This window comes from Chelmon rostratus, chromosome 7 (genome assembly GCF_017976325.1).
Source record: "Chelmon rostratus isolate fCheRos1 chromosome 7, fCheRos1.pri, whole genome shotgun sequence".
Classification (NCBI taxonomy): Eukaryota; Metazoa; Chordata; class Actinopteri; order Chaetodontiformes; family Chaetodontidae; genus Chelmon; species Chelmon rostratus.
Window position 1 is genome coordinate 540,468 of NC_055664.1, and position 25,289 is coordinate 565,756.

At 41.4% G+C, this 25,289-nt stretch overlaps 1 protein-coding gene across 4 annotated transcripts in view; it reads right to left on the reverse strand.

Annotated features, from left to right (window-relative positions):
- nf1a (neurofibromin 1a) overlaps positions 1–25,289 on the reverse strand; it is a 123,665-nt gene that overhangs the window by 57,163 nt on the left and 41,213 nt on the right. For 3 of the 4 annotated variants that reach the window (XM_041940005.1, XM_041940003.1, XM_041940002.1), the window contains 10 exons: positions 23,211–23,333; positions 22,858–22,941; positions 22,597–22,713; positions 18,811–18,992; positions 18,490–18,701; positions 18,090–18,251; positions 17,869–17,966; positions 13,283–13,418; positions 9,190–9,252; positions 4,691–4,849 (listed from right to left, as the gene is read on the reverse strand). In XM_041940005.1, the coding sequence (XP_041795939.1) occupies positions 4,691–4,849; positions 9,190–9,252; positions 13,283–13,418; positions 17,869–17,966; positions 18,090–18,251; positions 18,490–18,701; positions 18,811–18,992; positions 22,597–22,713; positions 22,858–22,941; positions 23,211–23,333 (1,336 nt within the window). The remainder of the gene's footprint in view (positions 1–4,690; positions 4,850–9,189; positions 9,253–13,282; positions 13,419–17,868; positions 17,967–18,089; positions 18,252–18,489; positions 18,702–18,810; positions 18,993–22,596; positions 22,714–22,857; positions 22,942–23,210; positions 23,334–25,289) is intronic. The other variant, XM_041940004.1, reaches the window with a different exon arrangement.

A 25,289-nucleotide genomic window follows, 5' to 3' on the forward strand; every position in this document is an offset into this window, starting at 1 on the left:
TCACCTGGTGCTGCTGCAGGACGAGGGGCTGGTGCTGCTCCTCCAGCCGGTGTAGGTGTGTAGCTTCTCTGCTGCATGATGTGTCGAAGCGGGCAAAGAAGCTGTTTAAGGTGTCAGGCAGGGTGGGGTCGTGGCTGGCGAGCAGAGTGTTAGGCTTGTAGTCCGTCATGGTTCTGATGCCTCTCAACATGTTCTGGGGGTTGTTGTTCTTGAAGTGATCTTCAATTTTGTTTTTGTACCGTAGCTTGGTCTGCTTCATTCCTTTCTTCAGCTCTGCTCGAGCCCTGCTATAAGCCAGCCTGTCACCCGCTCTGTAGGCAGTATCCCGGGCTTTCAGCAGGGACTTTTCATCTCATTCCAACTCAGAGCCACCACCAAATGTCAGTGTAATTGATGGTTACACAACACAAGGATTTTTGTTGACCAAACTGTAATGCACTGAACCACATGGAGTGGTTGGAGAAGAACAAAGCTTGTTTATTAGACCTTATCTTCATTGGCCAAACTGTTGTATTGAGTTTCAAACTGAGATGGCCTAATAACTAGCTGTTTTTTTTTTTTTTACATAAGGTTTTAGTAAGTGGCATAACATTAACACAGAGTATAATCATATAAAATTACAACTCAACATTTTTGGAACATTTGAAAAATGGGAGCTCTGTGAGGGTCATGTTTGTTGACTTTGCCAGTGCTTTCAACACAATCCAACCATAACTGCTGAGGGGGAAGCTGGAGGGAGCTGGAGTAGACTGCCACCTGGCTGCCTGGACCATCAACTACCTCACCAACAGACCACAGTATGTGCGGCTTTTGGACTGTGTGTCAGATGTGGAAGTTTGCAGCACGGGGGCTCCACAGGGTACTGTGTTCCCTGCTTTTCTCTTCACCCTCTACATATCGGACTTCAGACACAACACGGAGAGCTGCCATCTCCATTAGTTCTCTGATGATACAACCATCATTGGACATGTACCACATGGGAACAAAATGGAATACAGGGAAGTCGCCACCAAGCACATCAATGCCAGCAAGACCAAGGAAATGGTGATAGACTTCAGCAGGATGCTCAGGAGAGCTGGCTCTGTCCTGGTCTGGCCTCTGGACACCATTGAGGACGTAGGCAAGAGAAGGATGTTAGCCAAGCTAGCAACTATCATTGACAACCCTTCTCACCCCCTACATGTCACTGTGGGGGCCCTCAGCAGCTCCTTCAGCAACAGACTGCTGCATCCACTCCACAAGAAGGAACGCTACTGCACGTCCTTCAGTCCAACAGCTGTCAGGTTATTCAACTCAGGCACTGTATGATGTAGCACTGTGTCCACATGTTTCTTTGCACTACTGTGAAAGTCCTTCTGTCTCAAACATGCTATAACCTGTGCAATATTAGATTCTTTTTTTCCTTCCATACTACACCTATGCATACATATTTTTCTTTTCACTGTGACACACACACACACACACATAAATTATATATACATATATGTGTTTTTGTCAGCACGGCAGTGCCTCGCTCCCACTATGAGACCCGAATGGCCTGCAGTGAATGCTGCGTTCATGTGACGTTGGCATATTCAGACAAACCGCAGCATTTTTACACGTTACACATAAGGAATAGAAACATGAACTTAAAAAGGCCGTCCGAAAGAACGACGACCAAACGAGGGAACGGGGGAATGTACGTTACACCTTGAATGCAGCATGCGGCACAACCTTCTTCTTCAAAGTTTCCGAAGAAGACAGTTCGCTGGTTATTCGTGACAAATTTTCCAAGCGAGTTCCACGAGGAGGGAGAAATTGCATTGAGTTTTAATACTTCAAACCTGGTCAGCCACCTGAAGCATAACCACCGCTTTGACGGAGTTTGGAAAGCGTATGAGGACACCCGGCCTGCTAAAGACGCTAACGTTAGCAAGCCAGCCGCAAAGAAGCCACCGGGACTGACACACGTCGGCGAGGCTTTCGAAAAATCCAAGAAATTTGCCAAAGATGACCCACGGTCTAAGGTTATTGAAGATTTAATCATGGACATGATGGTGCTTGCCTTACTATGGACTGCCCGTTTTTCAGTTTGTTTACATAGATAAGTCTAAGTAAGGGATAATGTATCTTTCTTCAGAATGACATAGAAGCCCGACTCGAAGCGGTGGGGTTTATTTCTCCATAGGAACCTGCTCACTATATGTTATCCCGCTTAGAACACGGCTTACTCCTAAAGCATTCAATAATGTGACCTAAAATAGTGATTAAAACATATTTTATTGATTTAAAATGAGCCTACTCGTCTGTCACATCTCTCACTGCGCAGCGGCTCTGAAAGTAAACACGTACGTTGCGTAGCAACCGCCTCTCACTGTGCGCCGCTGTTTTTGGTTTTGTTTGTGGTATTGATGTCATGATGTTAGGTATATGTGTGTGTGTTATCGGTATCGGCCTTTAGGAGCTGAAAGTTATCAGTATCGGTTTTAAAAAACAGTTATCATGCATCCCTAACACACACACACACACACACACACACACACACACACACACACACAAATACTTATGTACTTAACTTATCCATACCAACCATGTACACTTGTTTTTCAATCCTTGTGCAATTTATCAATATTTCTCAATACTTTGCATTGGCAATATATTTTTTATAGTCTTTTGTATAAAATGTATGTATGTTTAGTCAACTTTCAATTTTCCATTGCCTTGCTATTGCTATTTTTTAATTGATGTTGCTATCTATGAAGTGGAAGAAGCCCAATACAAACTATACAGAACTCGGCTACTAGATTCTCCATGTTACAAGTTTTGATGTGTTCAGGTGGTCACTGGATATTATTTGATTATTTTAGGGTTTCTGTGAGGTTATACGGTGTGGGGTGGCAGTTGCAGGGCTTGTTTCTGTAGTTTGAGGAAGGTGAGAATTGACCTTGGACCTAAGTTGCACTTCACTCTGTACTCTGATTTGGGAATGAAGCTTCCATTCTGCCTGTCTGATCCAGTCATTTGTTGTTAACTGTCAGCACCATAGTTTGCAGATTTTGCCCTCAACTTTCTTCACACCAATTATATACATATTGAACCACACAGTTGGACTGTAAGCAGCCATTACAGCATGAAAAGTGAAGCTGAAACACTGGTCCTGTTATATTGCCGTAATAACTGCATTTCATGGTTTAACTATAGCTCCAACAGTTGTGTGGTAGCATCAATGAAGTTAGAGGAGAAGTCTTTGTCCCCTTCATGCAATATTCTTTGGTATATACCATTATCATGAATGCGCACAATCACATGCTCTAACATGGGCATTTTAAAGGAAATCAGAGTAGATTTTGGTAAGAGTTCCTGGGAAATAGTGATTTGATTTCTTAGCCTTCAGCCTGATTGTACGCTAACACACACAGAATTTGACCCGGTTTCCCTCCTTCTAGGTCTTCCCAGTAACCGTTTAACTGATATATATCAGAAAAAACTGTATAATGTAATGACATTTTGTGCTAGGAAAAACATTCTTCAGCACTGGATCTCAGACAAAGCCCCCTCAGTCGTGGGATGGCATAGGACAATAATTGAATATATACCTCTGGACTTTCTGACCTGATCTGCTGCATTACAAAATGAATGTATTTGAAAGAGTATGGAAAACATTTCTTGACTAAATTAATGTAAATATTTCTGCCATAATGACAAGAGTGTTTGTATGAAGGAAAAGAAATCTTTTATTTATCTTTTATTTTCTTTAGCTCCCATTGTATTTCACACTTCATATTATACTGTATAACGTACCTGTCAGTTTTCATTTTTCTGGAACTAATTTTTCTGTTTGTGATTTTGATCTTTAGGTTGTTACCCCCAGCTTGTTTTTGTGTTTGTTTATATTTGGGTTTGTCTTTTGTATTTGTTTATTGATAAAAATTAATAAACACATAAAAAAAATAAATGGCGAGTGGCAGCCAGTTGCAGCAGCTCTGACCACTTTTCTTTGTTAAAGTGCTTTCTTGTATGTTATGTCTTGTATGTTTCTGTCACTAGTCTCAGCCAATCGTTGGTTCATTGGTGAGACTAGTGATTTGCTTTTGACTCTTTCGTGGACTTTCAAAAATGACATTGGGTGATCCATTTAGCCACGGCTGCATTGTTTACAATCGGGATCAGCTGTTAGCGCTGTGCAACACCAGTGTACTCCCGGCGGAAAGACCAGATATCCCCACGGACATAAGGAGGCGGAGAAGGGGATGCAGAGCTGGAGTTAAGTGCCGGGACAAGCGAAGACGGAATAAACCATCAGTCTCTTATTATAGGGAATGTGACATCTCTCCCCAATAGGCACTAACCAGACTTCAGCGGGAGTACCGGGAATTTAGCTTCATGTGCTTCACAGAGACTTGGCTGAACGAACTGACGCCGGATAAGCATGCCGCTTTGGATTATTTTCATCTACTGAATTGTTGGGTCTCTGTAGATTAAGAGTTTGGTCTGTACCTGCTGTATGTGGAAAGTGTTGTGAGACAACTTCGGTAGTGATTTGGCGCTATAAAAATAAAACTGACTTGAATAATAGTCAGCATAAAAAAACAAACAAACTGATATCAATTTTAGGCCCATCCCTTCTATGGAGTGATCCAGTAGATCTGCTGTACCCTATGTGACATTTTTGTCAGCTGCATCACAAAATCATCATATTCACCAGCCTTACCTTTGACATGAGTTTGAGACCCCGTTCTATCCTGGGCAGGGGCTTCTTGTCCAAGATGCCGGCCTCATAGGGTGACACAATAGCTGGGTTGACGAAGCGCAGAAACATGGCACTACCCACTGCACCAATGCTGTTCTGTGGAAACCGCTGACTTACCACCTGTGTGAAGGAGGACGGAGGAAGCAGGGGAGAAAAAGGAGATGAAAACAAAGGGGAAATGTGGAACAGAAGAGAAAGGCATAAGCATGGGACCAGAAAGGAGCAAAGAGAAGGACAAAATATTGAAAAAGGATTTTAGTACATTAAAGAGCAAATGAATAACAAAATGGGAATAACAAAATATGCATGTATCAATATGTGTAACAGAGCAGAGTAAGGTGAGCCATTCTCAAAACAGTGAAAGATATAAGGTTCGGGAGGAGGAACAGTGGAGGAAGACATATGAAGTGAGCCTTAGACACAATCTCAGTTTCTTCTGGGCTGTAACAAGAGTGAGAGAGGTTCTCGCTGACATTAGAGCCCAAGAAAAAGAAAAGACAGGAACAGTAAGACACCCAACCAACGCCTCTCTATTGGTGACAAATAAAAACTGGAAGTCATCACAAAAAAAGAAGGCAGGGCATGGTGACAAATGAGCAATGAGTTGTGGAGTAAAGCAGTGGATGACCATCCAAAAACATCACAAATCACATACCATATCTTGCTTTAAAGTAAAGCTGAACTGTGTCTGACAGATTCCAAAGGGGTTGCAATGTAACGTTACAAGTTCCAGCATTGGACAGTCAGTGCTGCTAAGAGTTCAGTCAGTCTGTTGTTACAATTTAGCATACCATTTACACTTCATATATACTCAAGTGTTACTTCAGTGGTACTCAAGGAATACTTGAGTACCACTCAAGTATTCCTGAAGGCGACAAGCATAAAGTATACTTAGTGCATCCATCAAAAATTATAATTTAAGTATACTTTTTTTCCCCTCAGAATGTTGATCATTGGGAGTAATATCTCCACTATTTCATTGCTTTTTGTCCTTGTTTTTGAGAGTTGAGTTTTTGCAGTGTCTGTTGTTGTAATATTATCATACCTTATAGAGATGATGGTAAGAACTATGAGAATAAGACTACAATTAATCTTAAATATAGGTTTAAACACCTGGAAACTGAAGTAACAGCCACCATAAAATGTGCTACCATCTAATTTTTCTGTCTTAAAGTGGTACGCCAACCAAATTCTGTTTTTGAATATCCAACACTCACCCACTGTAAGTTTGAAAGCAGCTGTGGTCTGCCTGAATTACACTGGGTACAATGAATTTCAATAGTGACATGCTGTCACTGGCTAAAATTATTCATATTTCCACATAAGCTTGTTAAACTTCTCCTCCTCTTGTTTTCCAACCACTCACATACTCCTACCACTCATACTTTGCCCGCAATGTGGCCATTTTGGGTGAAGTATCAGTTTAAGACTGACCTATAAAGTAAAGGTGTGTCTTGGTATGAAATGAAGACTAAGAAGCACATCAACCAAAAGGAGTCATGTCCAATAAAGGGAGTACTGACGTAACTCCCAACTACCACTGCATTTGCATGCATGGACACACATCCATACACCACTGTCCAACGAACCAGAGTTCTACTTGTGCAGAGTTTCCTCTCTTTTCAGGAGATCATTTTGCAGCACTATATTAGTTACATAAACTAGACTGGGATTGCTTTAACTTTTTTACTGCTAAAGAATATTTGATTTGAGTTAATTCTGCAGAATAGATGACAGGCATGTCAGAATTAGTCGATAACCTAATTAAATTCCTTATAGATCCTGGTGCAGCAATCTGGTTCAGTACCAGCCTCCTTTTTGTAATACCTGTCAGTCAAGTTCTGCTGTGATCCACAAGAACAGTTTTTCAGACTTTCTATGTTTTTTCCTGCGTCAAACAACACCATCTCCTTGGCTATATATAAAATAACTATCAAAGCAGACTTCACTTGTTTCTAATATGGACTGCTAGTTTTGTTTTTGTAATCCTGGTAAAATATCAATTATCTCGCTGCGAGTCTAAGCCTGTTGACATGATCTCCTTTCACAACGTGTCACTTGCAGTTGCTCTTTATCACTTTTGTTTTCATTGAGTCATTCCTCGCAGTAAGGAAACACTGATGACTGGGGTACAGTGGCAACATTTCCCCGGTGTAGACCCTGTCCACTGTAAGACTAACAGAGAACCTAATATACTACAATGGCACAAAATCTGACATATTGCCCTTACTGGATAAAGAATCAAACCACAATGAAACTATAATACTGTAGCAACAGTCAGTAAGTTCTGTACAGTCAACACGGATCAGTGAAACACAGTGGCACTGCTTTGGCTAGTAAGAAATGGAACAGAATAATGTGTTATGGTGACTGAACTTTATCATTTTGTCTTGGTTTCATTCAATAGTGCTCTCTGCCAAGCAGCAGCAGGCAAACTGGAAACCTACAATGTTTCCACACTGATGATTCTACACATTAGCTGCCCTCCAAATTTAGATGCAGGAATATTCATGCATGGAGCAACATTGACATGCAGCAAGTGCCCAACATCCCAAAGCACTACTGCCCTTGCCAAGACACCAGGTAAGAGAGAGTCCACCGAAAACACAATTTACCTCATGATCCTATATTTGAACTATGAAAAGCTTTTAGGTTTCTACTGTCTGATGAGAATACACATTAGATATCAGTTTCATTTCTATGTTTCTGGCACAGAATTGAATCTTGGACATGTTTAACTTTCAGGAGCTTAGCACAGAGACTGGACTGCTTCCATAACATTCTCTGTGTTTCTGTGGTATATCACCACAGAAACACATTTGGTGCTGTTCCATTGATTGAATGCAAACATTCAATCAATGGAAAGACATCAAAGAGAAAACAGGAACAGATTTGCTGTAGGTGTCGCTGAAGCAACGTGTGTGTAACACTGACATCCACTTTATTTAATGGTGTGATCAAGACAATGCAGCAAAATACATCTGGTCTGAGTGAGATGCAAAACTGTCATTATTTTTGGCTGAACTGCACTACATAGGCAGGGAGGCATTGGTGCAACAGGAACAAGCCTGACATCAAGGTGAAGTAATGCATGCCTCAACTGCTATTTTATCAATAAATACATAAAAATACATGAAGCACATAAAGATGAGGACATACTGGATGGAATACTATACTAAGCTGGCTTCCTTCAGAGCCTTGGATGTGTGTGCTCTAACAATGGTCACCAGGTGGGTTTACTCTGTGAATCTGAAGTTCTTAAAGATGATATTCTGATGTCGGCCATGAATGATTCAGCCCTGCTCTCCTTCCCAGTGAATATAATTTTTCATCCATTTAAAACCAGGTACGCACAAAGCATGCAAGTGTGTGAACAATGCAGCTTGCAATTAGGGTTGGGTTCCAATAGCCAGTTCTGTTAAAGATCCAGGTCCAATTTTCGCATGATTCCCAGGCTGGCTGAGTTATTATTCTGATGGTGCTCTCAATTCTATTGGAATATTTGTATCTCTCATTGTTCTTTTTCTGCAAAAATTACATCACCTGTGGCTAATTTACATTACTTCTCTAAGTAATTCAACACAAAACCAAAATGATTCACTGGCATCACAGCCACTTCTCTAATCATATGCTTTAGTGATATATATATCAACACCACAGCTTCATAAACAATGAGCATGTACGGAGGTAATTTTACCATACTACATTTTCTACTACTTTCGGGTGGAGGATTTTTGAGGTGAAAGAAGTGAGAGAGACAGACCTTTGATCGAGAGTCACTTTAGAGCTGTGGGCACTAAGAATTAAACAAAAGCGTTTAAGAAAGATCAGGGCAAATTTGCCCATGATAACTTATATTTGAGTGCAAGTGACATGGTTCTGAGCGAGTACACTGGATAAAAATGTGAATGTCAAAAATCACACTGTCAAATGAAAAAACGTTGCTTTTCATATATGGTGGGGAAAAGGAGTCCATACAGCTGATGAATCCAACCCATGACAGAGGGAGACCAGTTTATCAGAATATTTCATCTAAAGACCATTCATGTCTTTTATAAAGCCATGTAAGCTGAGGCAGATGAGACGTGCAGGTGTGTGTGAGGGTTAATTTATTAACACGAGTCATATAAGACGGAGAAACGTGATTGAGTAAGGATGAAATGTTCTGAGAAAATGTCTCCTGAAGTGCAGAGTCCAGAAAGAAAAGAGGATGCCACAGTTTCCTGAGAACTGTTAATTGAAAACACATCAAATGGTGCCGATATTAGTACAATGATTTTAAGAGAGGGTTGTACACAAAGTTGAATATGGAGAAAAGAAGAAAACATTTCCAGAGAAACACCAAATTAAAACGATTTTTTTAAAATGAAGAAATAAAAAATAAAATGAATAAAATGCAAAAAAGGTTTTTTTGCTTTAGGGGGAAAGTGTCTGAGGGAAAGTAGATTCTCCAAACTTACTGCTTTTTTGTTTTCCTTTTTTTCTTTTACTGTTGCTTTATTCAGTAGAGAGTGGCAAGTAGCCTACAGAACAGAGATGAGCACAATCATGGTCACAGCACCAGCTACACGCACGCACGCACGCACGCACGCACGCGCGCACGCACGCGCGCACGCACGCGCGCGCGCACACACACACACACACACACACAGACACACACACACACACACAGACACAGACACACACAGACACACCCACACCCACACCCACACCCACACACACACACAGCAGCACAACCCTAACACATTCAATCTGTAAAACACAGAAAAATCAAAACTGCTGTTAAAAAAGTGTTCATCACTGCTCAAGGGACTTAAAGCGCATCAGTGCATGCGCTGGCGTGGTTTGACTTCAGCAGACTGTATTAGTGTGATTGTGTGCGCACACACAGTTGCAAAAGGAAATCCAAGATGGAGAATGAGAAATCAAAGATGTCAACACATGGAAAATAGAAATTCTGTGATCAAAACCCCAGACCACTTTTTATGGGTGTGGGTATGAAGCATTCTGAATTAGTATACAATATAACACATAAAGAATTAATTTTATTAATTCAGTTGTTGAGTGTAAGTGGACAGAGCTTTTTTTCAGAGTAGTATGGGCAAGGTGGTAGCAGCAGCAGCAGCAGCAGCAGCAGCAGCAGCAGCAGCAGCAGCAGTGTGAAGCTGCTTTTCATTCAGCAGGAAAAGACAGTCAAACTCAGCGTTCAGTAGAAAAGGTATGTGTATTGAGGTTATACTATAATAATTTTTGGCAGCTATACTTGATACAGGGCAATCAGTTGTCATCCTCTTATGCTGTGATCACATCTAATCCTAATCTAATCCATCTAACATGATTTTGGCATGTACAGTATATATGCGCCTACCAACCTTTTGAACTGAGATACTCATCTGAGACAATCTTGTCATTTTAACTCCACAAAGCAGCAGATTGGAAGTAGAAGTTAATGATAATTGAAAGGATTCAAACATCACACATTTTAAAATAATGGTATTGTTGGATATAACTAACATTAGACACATTTCAGTGATGATGTGTTAGCTCTATTGTGTTCATAACATCAAGGAACTGTATTATAGGTGATAATACCCCAGAGAATGACAACTAGTGGGCATCATGTCCTATTGTAATAGATCCAATCAAGATCAAGTCTAAAGTAAAAACAAACATATGGATGCTTTGTGTTACATTTGTGCAGCCAATGCAGTGCACTGCTATGTTAGTACTGTACGGATGTGCATAATTTTCTGGGAAAATAATCTAGATAGTGTATGGGCCAAGCAGAAGTAGTGCAGATGAGTTGTTAAACTTTCTCCAGGCAGCATCCTGTGGTCCCCGGGTTAGGGTACCACAGTGACTTGCAACACTCTTAATTTTCATCCAGGCAGAGACCATTGTTGCATGTTGTTCCCACACTTTCTAAACACTAATTTCCTGTCATCTCACTTCTATCTGCTATCAAAAAGTAACGGCTCAAAATGCTGCAGCTCATCTGAAATGTCAGACACAGAAAGAGTACAGATTTCCAGATGATATTCTTCTCCACTCATTTGATCCAACAGAGTATAGTCTTGGCTGACACCATGGCCAGGATTAGGTGTGATCACAGTTTTGATTATTTCCACCATCACATGTCTGACGGGGTTATCATTGCAGTGTGGTCTGGGAGAATGTTACCCAAAACTCTACTAAACCTATCATGAAGCCTGTCTTACCCCGCCTGAACCTTTCAACCAAAGCCTCACTTACCAGCTTTTGCCATTGTCAGTAAGGTCCCATCTCTACCTGGTGTTAACATGTGACCTTTATCTGGACAGCATCTGATCGGGGGCCTTTGCATGTATTTCAATATACGAGGCCTATTACTCTCCGACGAAATAACTGCTACTCCTTTCACAATGGACAAAAAACCCAACACCCACTAATGTTGGGCTTTTGTCTTCAGTGAGAAAGGGTACGATCTGCATTAATTCCCCGGTAAATGACTCTGCAGTAGTCACAGATATTTATCAGCTCCAGCTTCAACTGCCAGTGACATCCAGGTAGACACGCTAGTTTTTTCGCCCCTTCTCTGTTGAGATGCTATGCTGCGCACTTAAGTTCCAGACGCTCTCCTGCACATAACCAGGAACATTTATTCATTTTTACAATCTATGGAAACAACATGGAAGGGTAATTTTACTCCTCATATTTTGCAAAATGCAACTCTGGCGAGTGAGGTCCCCTGGTTTGAGAGGAATCATTCAGTCAGTGCGAAATATAAGGTGTAAAAAGTAAAAACCGTAACACTGTAACTGGCCTCCATGCTACTATCTACTGTTTTGTTTTGTGGCACATCGGTGACGTTGCACGTGGCACATCAGGGAGAAAAAAAAACAGAGGCAAACTTCTCCACTGGCAATGGAAACGGAGTCCCCCATTTCAAGTGGGTCTACCTGCATTTAAAAAAGCAGCATAAATGCACTAATTTTGGTGTAAAAGTGGTATATAATTCCCATTAGGATCACAGACTCACCTTACCCAAAATGTTTATTGCACAAAGCTGAGCAGCATCACTGTTGAGACGAGCCTGTATCCTGAATGTTGTAATGTCTTGTGTCACCATTTACTGTATGGAAAATGAGCCAATGGAATATGATAGATTTGAACAACGCTCATGGAGGAGCAGAACTCATTAATAGCCATACTACATCTTTATTCTCATTGTTTCTGGTATTGTTCTGTGCAGTGCCTACTGCCTAATATTGAGAGCCCAATATTTCTGTATAGGGCTAAAATAATTTGTTGAGTAATTGATGGACAGAAAGTTAATTTACCCACAATTAATATCAATTATATCCATAATGGTCTATTATTACAGTAAACTGAGATTATTTTAGGTCTTTGACTAACAAAACCGAGAATTTCACAATATCATCTTTATCATTCTTAGCAGCAGCCCTATCTGAGTAGTATTCCTGCTGCCAGTCCATACACTGTAAGGTGTTTTTGTACAACTGGAGAGCAGCACTCAAACTATAGTGTGGTGGGTGAACAATTAACTGCAGTGTCCCTTAGGTTGACCGCTTGTGAGTTGGACGGGCTGTGGCAGTGGTGGAGGTGGCGGGTGTTGTCTGTCCATGTTTCTTTTTTAGATTTAAGCTCTCTATGTGCAGAATGGAAATAGTACAAGTAGTACAAATGTTCAGCATAGTGGTGCATAATTTTCTAGCTTCTGAAATAATGCACAAAGAAACAAATGCATATATATCTCTGAGTTGTATAGTTAGCATTAACTAAAAGCATTTACAGACAGTAAACTGAGACTGGCATACTCTCTGTATGACTGTGTGAATACTAAACATGAACTGTTGCAACAACTATTGCTATAATAACACACTGAAAACATGTCTAGTGTGTTCACAGGATTACAGGGGAAACTAGCTAGGCTAGCCATTTAGCTCAACACTTTGCGAGGCTAATTTCCAAAAAGCCTTCTAAGACTTGACAGCAGCAGAAACACAAAGCAGAGGATAAGCAGAAAGAGAAGGAACCTGAAACAAAACTATCATTTTTCTTTTCAAATAAAATTTAAATATGAAGGTCTCTGAACATAAATGCCTGAACCTGCAGAATTCAAAACACCCCCCACCCCCCACCCCACCCCAAGAGGGAATGGTAGGGGGAAACACTGAACTGTTATAATGGCAAAAGCTAGGAAAACAAGGTCCTATAGTAGAATCATCAAGCTTAGTGTCCCATGGTGGTTCAGGGGTTTGCTGCACTAACGTACATAAGATCTTGAGGCATAAAGACTCAGCATGTGGAACTTTCTGAATAATGAAAATGATCAAGCAGAAGGGTTTTGATGTATTGGTCCAGCAGAATGTATATAGTTGAAAGGTATGTACAGCTGTGCACTGATGCATGTGATGCAGAGAGCAGTGAGTTGAGCAGATTCCAAAGACTTCCTAGTGAAGAGGCAGGAGCTCAAAATGACACTGCACACACACAGGTAAGGGCAGAGAGGCTGGGTGAGCAGCTGGGGGCTATGGTGAATAGGGGGGGTACCTGGTAAAGACAGTGGCAGACACTGCGGAGTTGTGGAGGGAACTCGCTGGATGAACCAATGATGGCCTGGAAGAACCGCTCTGTGATCTGTAGGAGGTTTCTCTGGTTCTCCTCCAGGTTCTCACCTTGTTCCAGCCTGATGAGACAAACAAGGAGCTCCTGTCAATGAGGCTTCTAACTCTTTTGTCGAAAGACATCTGGATCAGAATAAAAGCATAAAAGAGAGGCTACAAGTAATCTTGATCACAGTCTTAATGAAATTCTTTAGTGCTGACTAAACACTGCTAGACATTTTATAATATTTGGCAGCCTTTCTTAACATTTTGAGGATATGGAAGCCGAGAACGTAGTGTAAATTTGTAAATTTAAAAAGTGTAAATTCCTACCACTATCTGTTGCCATGTTTTTTCCCTTTTTTTTTTCCTTTTTCCCCATATCTGGCTATGTCAACTATCTGCTACTCTGTATCTTTTACTCTTCTCAACATAAGTCCGGTACTCTGGTGTTTGTTTTGTTGAGTTTGATGATGTTAAATCTGTAAAAAAAAAAAAAAATGAAAAAAACAAAATAAAAAGACCTTGATCAAAACAAAATTAACAAAAAAGGGCTGAAAGCAAAAGTTACTTAGTAACACCACCTTTTGAAAGTATAATAGCTTGTAAATGCTTTTTGTAGCCAGCTCAGAGTTTTACAGTTTTTGTTGGGGGATTCCCCATTTATCCTTCAATTCCTTTATCCTTTGAATTCTGTGAGATTCTTGGGTCATCTTGCATGCACTGGTCTTTTGAGGTCTAATCCACGGATTTTCAGTGATGTTTAGGTTGGAGGACTGTGAGGGCCATGGCAATACCTTCATCTACTGAGGTAATTCATTGTGGACTTGAGGTATGTTTAGGGTTATTATCCTGTTGAAGAAGATATCCTCTGTTCATCTTCAGCCTTTTTCAAACTGTTTGCAGTTTCCAGAATTTGCTGGTATTTAATTTAGGTAATGATTCCCTGTGCCACTGGTTGCAATTCACGCCCAAAGCAGGATCGATCTACCCCTGTGCTTAACAGTTAGAGAGGTGTTCTTTTCACCTTTGGCAAAAAGATCTACTTTAATTTCAATAGTCCACATGACTATTGTCAAAAATTGCCAAAATGCATCACGCTTCTTTAAATGTTCCTTTGCAAACTTCTGACGTTGACTTTTGTGGTGGGGGCGCAGGAAAGGCTTTCCTCTGATGTGCAGGTGTTGCTGCACCACCACTCCAGAATCAGCTGAAGATAGACTTTATCATTCCCCAGCCGGGGAAATTCCAGTATTACAGGCAGCAGGTAATGGCAGTTAGCAAATATCAACAGAAATAGAGAAATACAAAATACAAATTAAAAGCTGACACACACACACACACACACACATATATATATATATATACTGTGCAATTGAGCAAACACTGTACTTAATTTATCTGCACCCACCATGTGCAATTTCAATCCATGTACAATTTCTCCCAAAACTGCAATTCTCCTCAAATTTTTAGCAGTATATTTTTTTATGGCAGTGTTTTTTTTTTAGTTATTTTGTGCCAATATATTTTTTGTAGTTCTTTTGTATAAAATGTACATTTGTATTGTCAACTTTTATTTTGCAATTATTTTCTGTTGTATTCCTACTACTATTGCCTGCTGCCTGTAACACCTGGATTTCCGTGGCAGGGGATTAATAAAGTTTTATCTTATCTTACCACTCGTTGCTGTTAGCCCCTTGTAATTTGGCCCATTGAGCTGCTTCCTTCTGTTGAGCGCAAAAGGGCTTGAACCCAAATACATGACTTGTGGCTATGTTTATCCACTGAAATGGCATGAATATACCAATGCAAAAACCTAAAAATCCCTCTCTGAGACACTGCAATAAAATTGTCATTGATAATTAATAATTACTGCATGTATTGAGAATTGTACCAAGATGGCGCCACACGAGTGGCAGCCAGTTACAGCAGCTCCGACTGGTTTTCTTTGTTTTAGTGTTTTCTTGTGTGTTACTCATCTTTTCTTCGTCACTAGTATCATACGTTCCTACGGATGTACAACTGGTGAGACTAGTCATATGCTTTTTACTGGTTTATGGACTTTTAAAAACAACTTTGGGTTATCCATTCAGCCATGGGTCCATTGTTTACACTCGGGACCAGCTGTTAGCGCTGTGCAACACCAGTGTACTCCCAGCGGAAAGCTCGGAGATCCCCGCAGAGACATGGAGACAGAGAAGGGGATGCAGAGCTGGAGCAAAGTGCCGGGACAAGCGAACATGGTATAAACCATTCCTTCCCGTCTCTTAATATGGGAAATGTGAGATGGAAGAGTTAACAGCGCTAACCAGACTGCAGCGGGAGTACCGGGAGAGTAGCGTCATATGCTTCACAGAGACATGGCTGAACGAACTCATGCTGGACACGCATAACGCTTTGAGAGAGGTTTGGAGGGACCTGAAAACCATCTCAGGCCACAGCAGCGACAACGGCTGGGGCCCAGAATCTGGAGACCAAGAATAGGCAAATGAGCTGAACCTGTTTTTTAACAGGTTTGATTCTAGCCCCGTTCCCTCGCCCAACCACCGCAGCACAGACCAGATGGTAAGCCCCCTCTCCCTCCCCGCCAGTGCATCCCAGACACCAGCAGCTCTGTCCTCACACCACTTCACCCACTCCAATCCACTTCACAGATCAGGTGAGGAAGGAGCTCAGGAGGACGACGGCGAGGAAGGCTACGGGCCCTGATGGCATCAGCTCTAGACTGTTCAAGGATTGTGCAGATTAGCTCTGTGGGGTTGTTCAGCACATCTTCAACATGAGCCTCAGCCTGGAGAGAGTTCCTCCCCTTTGGAAAACTTCCTGTGTGGTTCCAGTGGCAAATACTGTGCATCCCAGGAAGCCCAACCACATCAGGCCTGTAGCCTTAACTTCCCACCCGATGAAGACACTGGAGAGGATTATACTTAACATAGTTCGTTACCTGGTGAGCAGCGAGCTGGACCCCCTACAGTTTGCATATCGACCAGGCATTGTTATGGAAGGCGTAATCATCTACATGCTCCATCGCTCTCTTTTCCACCTGGAGAGCACTGGTAACACAGTGAGGATCGTGTTTTTTGACTTCTCCAGTGCTTTCAACACGATCCAGCCATCACTGCTGAGGGGGAAGCTGGAAGGAGCTGGAGTAGACTGTCAGCTGGCTGCATGGACCATCAACTACCTCACCAACACACCACAGTATGTGAGGCTGCAGGCCGCAGGGTACTGTGCTCTCTCCTTTCCTCTTCACCTTCCACACATCTGACTTTAGACACAACACAGACAGCTGCTACCTCCAGAAGTTCTCCAATGATACAGCAATCGTTGGATGTGTATGGCAGGGGAACAATTTGGAATACAGGGAAGTCGTCACTAACTTTGTTGACTGCTGTGGACTAAACCACCTGCTTATTAATGCCAGCAAGACCAAGGAGATGGTGATAGACTTTCGCAGGAAAGCACCACAGACTACACCGGTGTGCATCCAGGGTTTGGACATTGAGATCGTGGAGAAGTACAAATACCTGGGTGTCCACCTCAACCAAAAACTGGACTGGTCCACTAACACCAATGCCCTGTATAGAAAGGGCCAAAGTCGTCTCCATCTGCACAGAAGACTGAGCTCCTTTGGAGTATGTAGGACATTACTAAAAAACTTTTTATGACTCTGTGGTTGTATCTGCAATCTTTCACGCAGTGGTCTGCTGGGGCTGTGGAAGCTCTGAGAGGGACAGGAAGAGACTCAACAAACTGGTCAGGAGGGCTGGTTCTGTCCTGGACTGCCCTCTGGACACCACTGAGGATGTAGGTGAGATGAGGATGTTAGCCAAGCTGACATCCATCATAAACAACCCCTCCCACCCCCTGCATTACACAGTGGGGGCCCTCAGCAGCTCTTTCAGCAATAGACTGCTGCATCCACTCTGTAAGAAGGAACACTACCACAGGTCCTTCATACCAACAGCTGTCAGAGTGTTCAACTACACATTGCTTAATGTAGCACTGGTTTCCATATCCAGACGGTTGTTTGCACTGATGTGTGATACATCATACAATATTACTTTTTTCCACTCTCATTTTAATTTACTGTGACATATGTATATATACATATACTTATTGCATGCATGTGCAATTGTGGGCAATTTGTGTAAAATCTGTTTTCTGGCAGTATATTTTTATGGCAATTTCCATAGTTCTTATGGCAATGTATATTTTTTAATATATTTTTTCTACATATTTTTCTTTGATAGTCCCTTGTATAATATATATATATATATAGTCAGCTTCTATTTTGTAATTTGTTTTTTGAATTTCTCTATTCCTGCTGCTATTTTCTTTTCCAACTGCTGTAAAACCCAAATTTCCCTCGCTGGGGATGAATAAAGTTCTATCCTATCTTATCCTATATCTGGCCATTCAGTATCCTACTGTGAGATACCCTACAATAGGTATAGATGAGTAGGAAAGGTTTAGAATAAAATCTCTGATATGACTACTACATGTTGTCAGAGCCCAGATGCAGGGACTCACCTGGTGGGATCCACCTCAAAGCTGATATGTTCAGGGGTGGTTATGACCCCTCTTAATAAAGGCTCCAGTAGCTTCTGCAGGTATGCTGCCCCATATACCTGACATAAAACAACATAAAATACAGTCATAATATAGATATAGCATGCCCTTTTAGGCAGAAATTTTGTGAGACATAGGCATTTCTACTTATTTCATGAGATGAGTCATGCTGTGTTTTCTACCTTGAAACAGAAGGTCATTATTTTGCTTGCCAGGCTGTTTCCTCTAAAGAGAGTCTGCATAGAGTCTGCAAGCTCCACTTCTTTTGAGAACATGTTCCACAGCAGCTGGTAAAGTAGGTGGCGTGAGTCAAACAGTGTCACCAGGACTCGGGCTAGCTCATCCTGGAAATACAACAAACACATATCACTGCTGAAAATGTCACAATTAATGTCACTGCAATATTTCGTACTTTTTTATACCATCCATATAGCATGCACTGTACCTCTACTGAGTGCTCATTAGAAACTTTCAGGACTTTCAACAAAACTGAGAACATACTGTTGAGCAGAGGGACTTAAACATTATGACCACTGTGACTATAATGTTTAATACCAATCCCAAAGAAGAAGAGGTACACACCCATTGGGACCCAGGAACCACATTAGCCAGTGCCATGGCAATGGGCAGCTCTCCCTGGTCTCCCATCATGGTGACCAGCTCCACAAGCCTCTCAAAGCGGTCAGCTAGAACTGTCTCTGCCAGGGTGTCAAACTCTGTTCCCTGCTGCAGGATCTTGGTCAGCACTTCCATGAAGGTGGCTCTAGTCTGCAGGTCCTTGTGGTAGCCAAGACCTTGCAATGAAGAAATGAGCACTGGTACTCATGGGAAAACTCTGCTGGTAACTTCTATGTAGAAAGCATTTCGTTAATGAGATGAGAGATAATGTTGTGGCTGACTTACCTATAGAGTGCATAAGTCCACTGTCTACATTAGCATTGAGCAGGTTGGACATGGCCAGGACGGTGCAGTGGCGGAGTGAGGCCAGGCGTCGAGACATTCCTCTCTTTCGTCCCCCCACTGCTTGGCCCTCATCCTCAACCTCACTGCAGTCATTCAGTAGGTTCATGAACAGGGTGAAGTACCTGCACATCACCACAAAAAACAGCTAATTTATGACAAAAGGCTTCTCCACTCAGATAATTCACCATGTTTCATCATCACAAAAACTGTAGCATTTCAATAATTGCACTCCAAGTTCCACCATTTGTCCAACCTTCATCGCATTTGAACGAAATCCAATGCGTATGTTCAGGAGATAACGAAGGGTGTCTCCAGTGAGATTAATCAGGAGTGCTTAATGACAGAACTATGATTACTGGATAAACTCTTTTGGAATTATGGCCTAAGGGCCGGCCCTTGGAAGTTTTTTTTTTGGTTAATGGCGTCCACGTTTTTTGACTCATTTTGCTCATTCGTGTATCTCAAAGTGTAATCTCAGTCCTCCAAGCTATACACACACACAGTCTGATTTAAAAGAATGTGGTTTCAACACTGCACTCAATGTCAATGGTGTTACTGTATTTACATAGCTAGTCTGCCAAACACTCAATGCACTTTACAACACAAGCCTGCATTCATCCATTGGCACCCACTGGTACCCATTCACCACATGGTCACTAGGTCATTACGGGCATTACCACCCTAACACAACAATTCACAGCATCTGGAGCAACTTGGGGTTCAAGATACTGATATTGTAAACTGCCGAGACCAGGGATAAAACCACCAACCTTCTGATCAGGTTGTTTTTATGCTAAGCAGCTTGTGTTGCATTTCATGCATGAATTGTGTTAACGTTGATTATTGTTATTATTATTGTTATCATTTACTCATTAGATGGAGAATTTTTTAAAGCACCAAAGTTATTATGGAGTGTCTGAAGATGAGGGGACTACACACAGCTCCAGTGATTTGTTGAAAATCTGGGTGCAGATGGATGTCAGCTGGTCAGCACAGACTTAGACAGGTGGGGGACACACAGGCCTGACGCCTTCCTGATCCTCTGTCTCTAGAAGAGGTGACAAAGGCTGCATGATTTCCTCAACACTGAAGACCAACCGTCATCAATGTAGAGGCACAATCCGCCTCCCCTGGTTTTCCCCGAAAGTCTGTTACATGGTCTGTTAGGAAAAGACCAAAGCCCGGGAAGTGGCAGGTCTGTAAAAGTCAGTGTTTGTTTTGTTTAATGTTAAGTTCATCTATCTTATTTGTCAGAGAGCAGACATTGGCCAGATGTAGACGGGAGATGGGAGCGCTGTAAAAAAAAAAAAAACCCTACTGTCTCCATCTTAACGAGCACTGCTGCTCTCTTCCACCGTCTGGGTGGCACAGGGTGCCAAAAAGTTGGCCAATGAAAATAAAACCCAAGTGACACCTCTTGTGTCTAACAAACAAGCTGAGTGATTCTCTGACAAATCTGAAGTTACCTCCCGCAGTCTGGCCAATGTGCTTCTTTAAGCTCCAGTGAATGGCCAGCCTAAGAGCCCAGTGGTTTGATGGTGGGTCCATGAGTACAGAGGATGGAGTCGGACAATAAATTGAAATATCAATTATGGACTTTTGGCTCCTTGCTGCTGGTTGCAAAGCTAATCAACTATCACTGCCTGTATGGACTGGACCGCTTTCACTGGTGAGAATTTTTTGAATTCATTATTATATGCAGATGCATTCAAGGGTATATCTATACCAGCTGTCTGTAACCTAACTTCAGACTTGAAAGGCCTAATTTTTGCCATGTTTTATGTTGTTTGCTTATTTTGTAAGTTGGCCTGTTGAAATTGTTGTCAGCATGCTGCTTTGCTAATGGCTACTTCTACAGTCTGAGGTGATGTTGGACTAATGTTGTAATATTGAGACATTTGAGAGTAACTGTTAGGGCTAATTTGAGGTAGAGATCGACCGATATGGGTCTTTCAGGACCGATAACGATGCCTAATAGATAGCCGATAACCAATACAGTGATCCCTCGCTATAACGCGGTTTACTTTTCACGGTTTCGCCACTTCACGGATTTGCATCGTGCATTGTGTTCTGCATTCTGATTGGCTAAAAAGTCACTCCGCTTCTTCTCTACCTGTGCGTCAATAACGTTGCAGTTTAATATGTACAAGTATGTAAAACAGCTTGCCAAATTTACATTACGTACGTGCAAATTCTCTTGTAATTTCGAGTTTTTCCTATCACTATGTTCTTCTCCCGAACAAACACACCTGCACCGCTGGCTTCAAAAGAAGAAAACACTGCAGAGCGGAGTCAGGATGCAGCGGCTCAGTCTGAAGAGCAGTGAAATACACCTGAGTCACTATTTGTCCGACTGTACTTTGTATTTTTTTCATAATCATTTTTTATTTTCTCCCGTTTAATCCAATTACTCGGGTCAGCGCGCAATTTGAAGCCTTCTGTTCACATCGATGATTAAAATTATTATTTGACAGTACAGTACAGAAGTTATTTGTTAAAAAACGTTTCTAAAGTACTTTTATTTGTGAAACAAATGCTTGAGCCTGTAGAATGGTTTGTTCTTTCTTTTCAATGTATAATAGAGTATTTAATTGTATAATAATTGTAAAAAATAAAATAAAATAAAGGTTTCTACTTCACGGGTTTTGCCTATCACGGGTTCTTTTTGGAACGTAACCCCCGCGAAAAACAAGGGTATACTGTATTTGGAGCTGATATTCATTTGCAGCAAAAGTGTAAAAATGTTGACGAATACAAACACTTAACTTTGTTTAAATGCCTAAAGCATGTTTATTTAACCAAACAACTAGAAAATGAATAGCTCCAGAGGTGCATGGAATTCCCAGAGTCAGAAGCATCTCTTATAAAGTTGAATAAAAACTTAAAAAATAGCTACCTGAAATGTTTTAAATATAACTGAAAATGACTTATCTTTGTTTTAAGTTCAAACACAACAAAAACTACATGGCGTTAACTTATAAACTTAAAAACAGCTCCCTGAATTTTCTCCACACGGAAAACTTCTTGTGGAGGTACTACGAGCTAGCAAAGCTGCCACTCATGTGAGAAAACTTCTTGTGTAAAAAAGCTCCACACAAGTGAGGACAGCTTTCGCTTCAGTTTGGCTCTGCCACTTACGCATACTGTGGCTCACTTAATCAATCAGATGGCGCTGTGGGGGGAACAATGCTGGAGACAGAAGTTGCAGGAGAGAGAGAGGGGCGGCTGCATCTGAGCCGAAATAACCCCGTTTTTAAGTGATTTCTTGATTTAGGTCCGTCGGATTTAAAAAAGCCGATAACGATTAACATCAAAACTCTAAATATCGGCGCCGATAATTGGTCGATCTCTAATTTGGGCCAACAAAATAACGGGAGTAGTAGGTTCATGTTGCATTTTGTGGAACGCCATACTGCAGCGTTAGCTAAGCTTGTATTTGCCTTGTTGTTAAACAGAAGACCGGTCTGCTCAGAGACAGGGGCTAAAAAGGGGTGTTTCAGACAGAGGGTATAGGGTGATATGTGAGAAAAATAATGTGTTCTGAACATTAAAGCATGTAATGTACTCTAGTAAGAACCTAAAATAAAACAATGAACCTATAAATGAGCATAATATGGACATATGGACTTTAAAAATAGGGGAAGGAAGTGTCCCAGAAACAGGCAGTATATGCTTCATCAAATTATTGTGAACTTGTGTAAAATTTAAACGCAGGTGTGTTCTTACTTGAGGAAGAGCTGAGATTTAGCCTCCATCAGTTCTACTCCATCACCTTCCTCTGGTTGCAGAGGAAGACCAGCTAACAGAGAAACTACCGCCTCCATACTGGCCTGGTCCAAGTCCCTGCACATGGTGTGGAGACACACACACACACACGCACGCACGCACGCACGCACGCACGCACGCACGCACAGGAGACAATAGTGAGGGGGGAGCTCTCTCAGTTCCTGACAGTGTATTAGTTGAGCACATGTAACAGAGCTGCACCTAGTCAGACACTTAATGTCATCATCAGCAGCCTGGTTGGAGGTTCCCATCACCCAGTCAGTCAGGTACTCTACCATCTTGTTCCTACAAACAACAGAGGAAGACAACATAATGAAAGACACGTTCCAGCATGTGGTTATGGAAATAAATCAGTATCTGAAGGACAAGTAGAGGAAAACATAAAACCTTAAATCAGGGTTTAGGTTTGGCATTACTTTCTCACCATTTGAATTAGTTTAATAAATATATTGAATATAAATAATTAATAGTAAACACACTCATATGTTATCAAGGTAGCTTTGACAATGACCTGCAGACATCCATGTGTGTATACCTAACAAGCTGTCACTGACCTGAACTTCATCTCCTGGCAGAAGGACAGGTCATCTCGTCTCTCCATCATCACCTCCACCAGTTGGCATAGCTTGGTTTTGATCTGGATCGCATGGACCACGTTGCCCAGGATGCGTACATACCTGAGGGATGGAGCACAGGTCTATACACATCTGAAACACTATGTTCTGTCTTCAAGTCAGAACATAATGAAAATTAGCTTTTCGCCATGCCAGCCAATTATCCACAAATTTTAGCAACAAAAAACATTTAAAAGAAGTCTTTTACTTCAAGTGCAATGCTTGTTTTAAGAGTTAAGTGTTTATATTTTTCACTAGAGTGTGTAAAACTCGAGTTGTGGTTTGTTTCCATATTTGTTCTATTTGTTACATGTTGTGCTGCTTTTATATTTTTGATGAGCTTAAGATAACTTTCCAGTGAACAATAAACTTTTTTTTTTCTGTTCAATTCTATTCTGTAGCAATGCAAAAATATATGACAAACACTGGGTGTGCAAAATGTTATTGCTTTTTTTCCTAATAATAATAAAAATAATAACACATTTTTTATGAAGCACTTTTCAAGGTACTCAAAGACACTTTAGTTTACATGATCATAGAAAACAACACACTCAAACAAACAACAATGTAATGAAGGCATGGATCAAAGTTTTAAGAGAGGCAGCATAATGGGCAGTGTTGTTTTTTAGGTGGAAAAAGGCAGTTGGATGAGTTTGTGTTTAATTCCCTATGATTTCCACTATGAAGACAACACAAAATTGCAGAATTTGATAAAAAAAAAGGAAGAAACTGCAAAACACAGAATATCCCAAAAACGCACGCACACACGCACGCACACACAGAATGTTCAGAATTGCCTGAACATGAGTTGCCTCTGTGAGACCCACTTAGCCAGTGTATTCGACCTGCATATGGAGACTATCCTGCAGGAGATCCATTTGATAAAAAATAGTACAATGTTGTATTTGCATTAAAATTCATTTTATTATTGAATTGCTGCAAAGTGTATACTAACCTCTGAAATCCATCATTGTGGACCACAGAAAACAGCCTTAAGAGAGCAGGTAAAATATAAGATAATATATAACTTTTATTAATTATTATCTTCTATATTAATATAAAAGATGTATAAGAGAATAAAAAATACAAAACAAAAAAGTCAGCTATATACTGTTTATGAATATTCTATACAAAAAAAGGGGGCGGTATTTAGAAAATGATATTGCTAATGAAAAAAAATGAAATTGAAAATTGCACATGGTAATGTAAGATAGCTAAGAACAGTGTGTCGCTATTGTGAAGTAGATAACTATAATATGAATGAAGGACCGTTCCTTTTTACAAGGTGGATGCAGGAGTATGCTGCTGAAGGAGCTGCTTATCGACCTCATCATCTCACACAGGGGGTAAGAGGGGTTGTCCTCCCCTTGCCTACCTCCTCAATGTCCAACATACTCCAAAGGACCTCAGTCTTCACAGGAGATGGAGACGACTTTGGCTGTTCCTGTACAAGAACATCCGTGTTGTTGGTCGACTCCAGTTTGCTGGTGAGGTATTTGTTCTCCCCCAAGATCTCAATGCCCAAACCCTGGATGCTCACCGGTGTAGACTGTGGCACATTCCTGAGGAAGTCTATCACCATCTCCTTTGTCTTGCTGGTGCTGGTGTGCAGGTAGGTATGGTCACATCATTTGACAAAGTCGACGATGACCTTCCTGTATTCCAATACACTCCCCTTAAGTCTTTGGCTACATATTCACAGATGCAGCTGTTATTCCTTCAGCTCTCAGACTGTTATGGGGAAGGCGGGCACCAAATCCTTCTTTCAGGCTCCTTTGGCCTGGCTGAAGCTTGTTGTTGTTGTGATTTGAGCTTATTTGGGTGGCGATGTGCCAAATGGCTTCTCAAGTTTCGTGTGTTTCCCATAGTGCAGTCGTTCACACAGTATTTGCCAGTTGTTTGTCATCTGTCAGTTTACTTTTTCACCACTGTCTCCAGCCCAGAGGCCACTAACCCCTCCCCAGGCCACCTTCAACTGCACCCTGCCCCCCCACACCCTCACAGACTGTTATCAACACC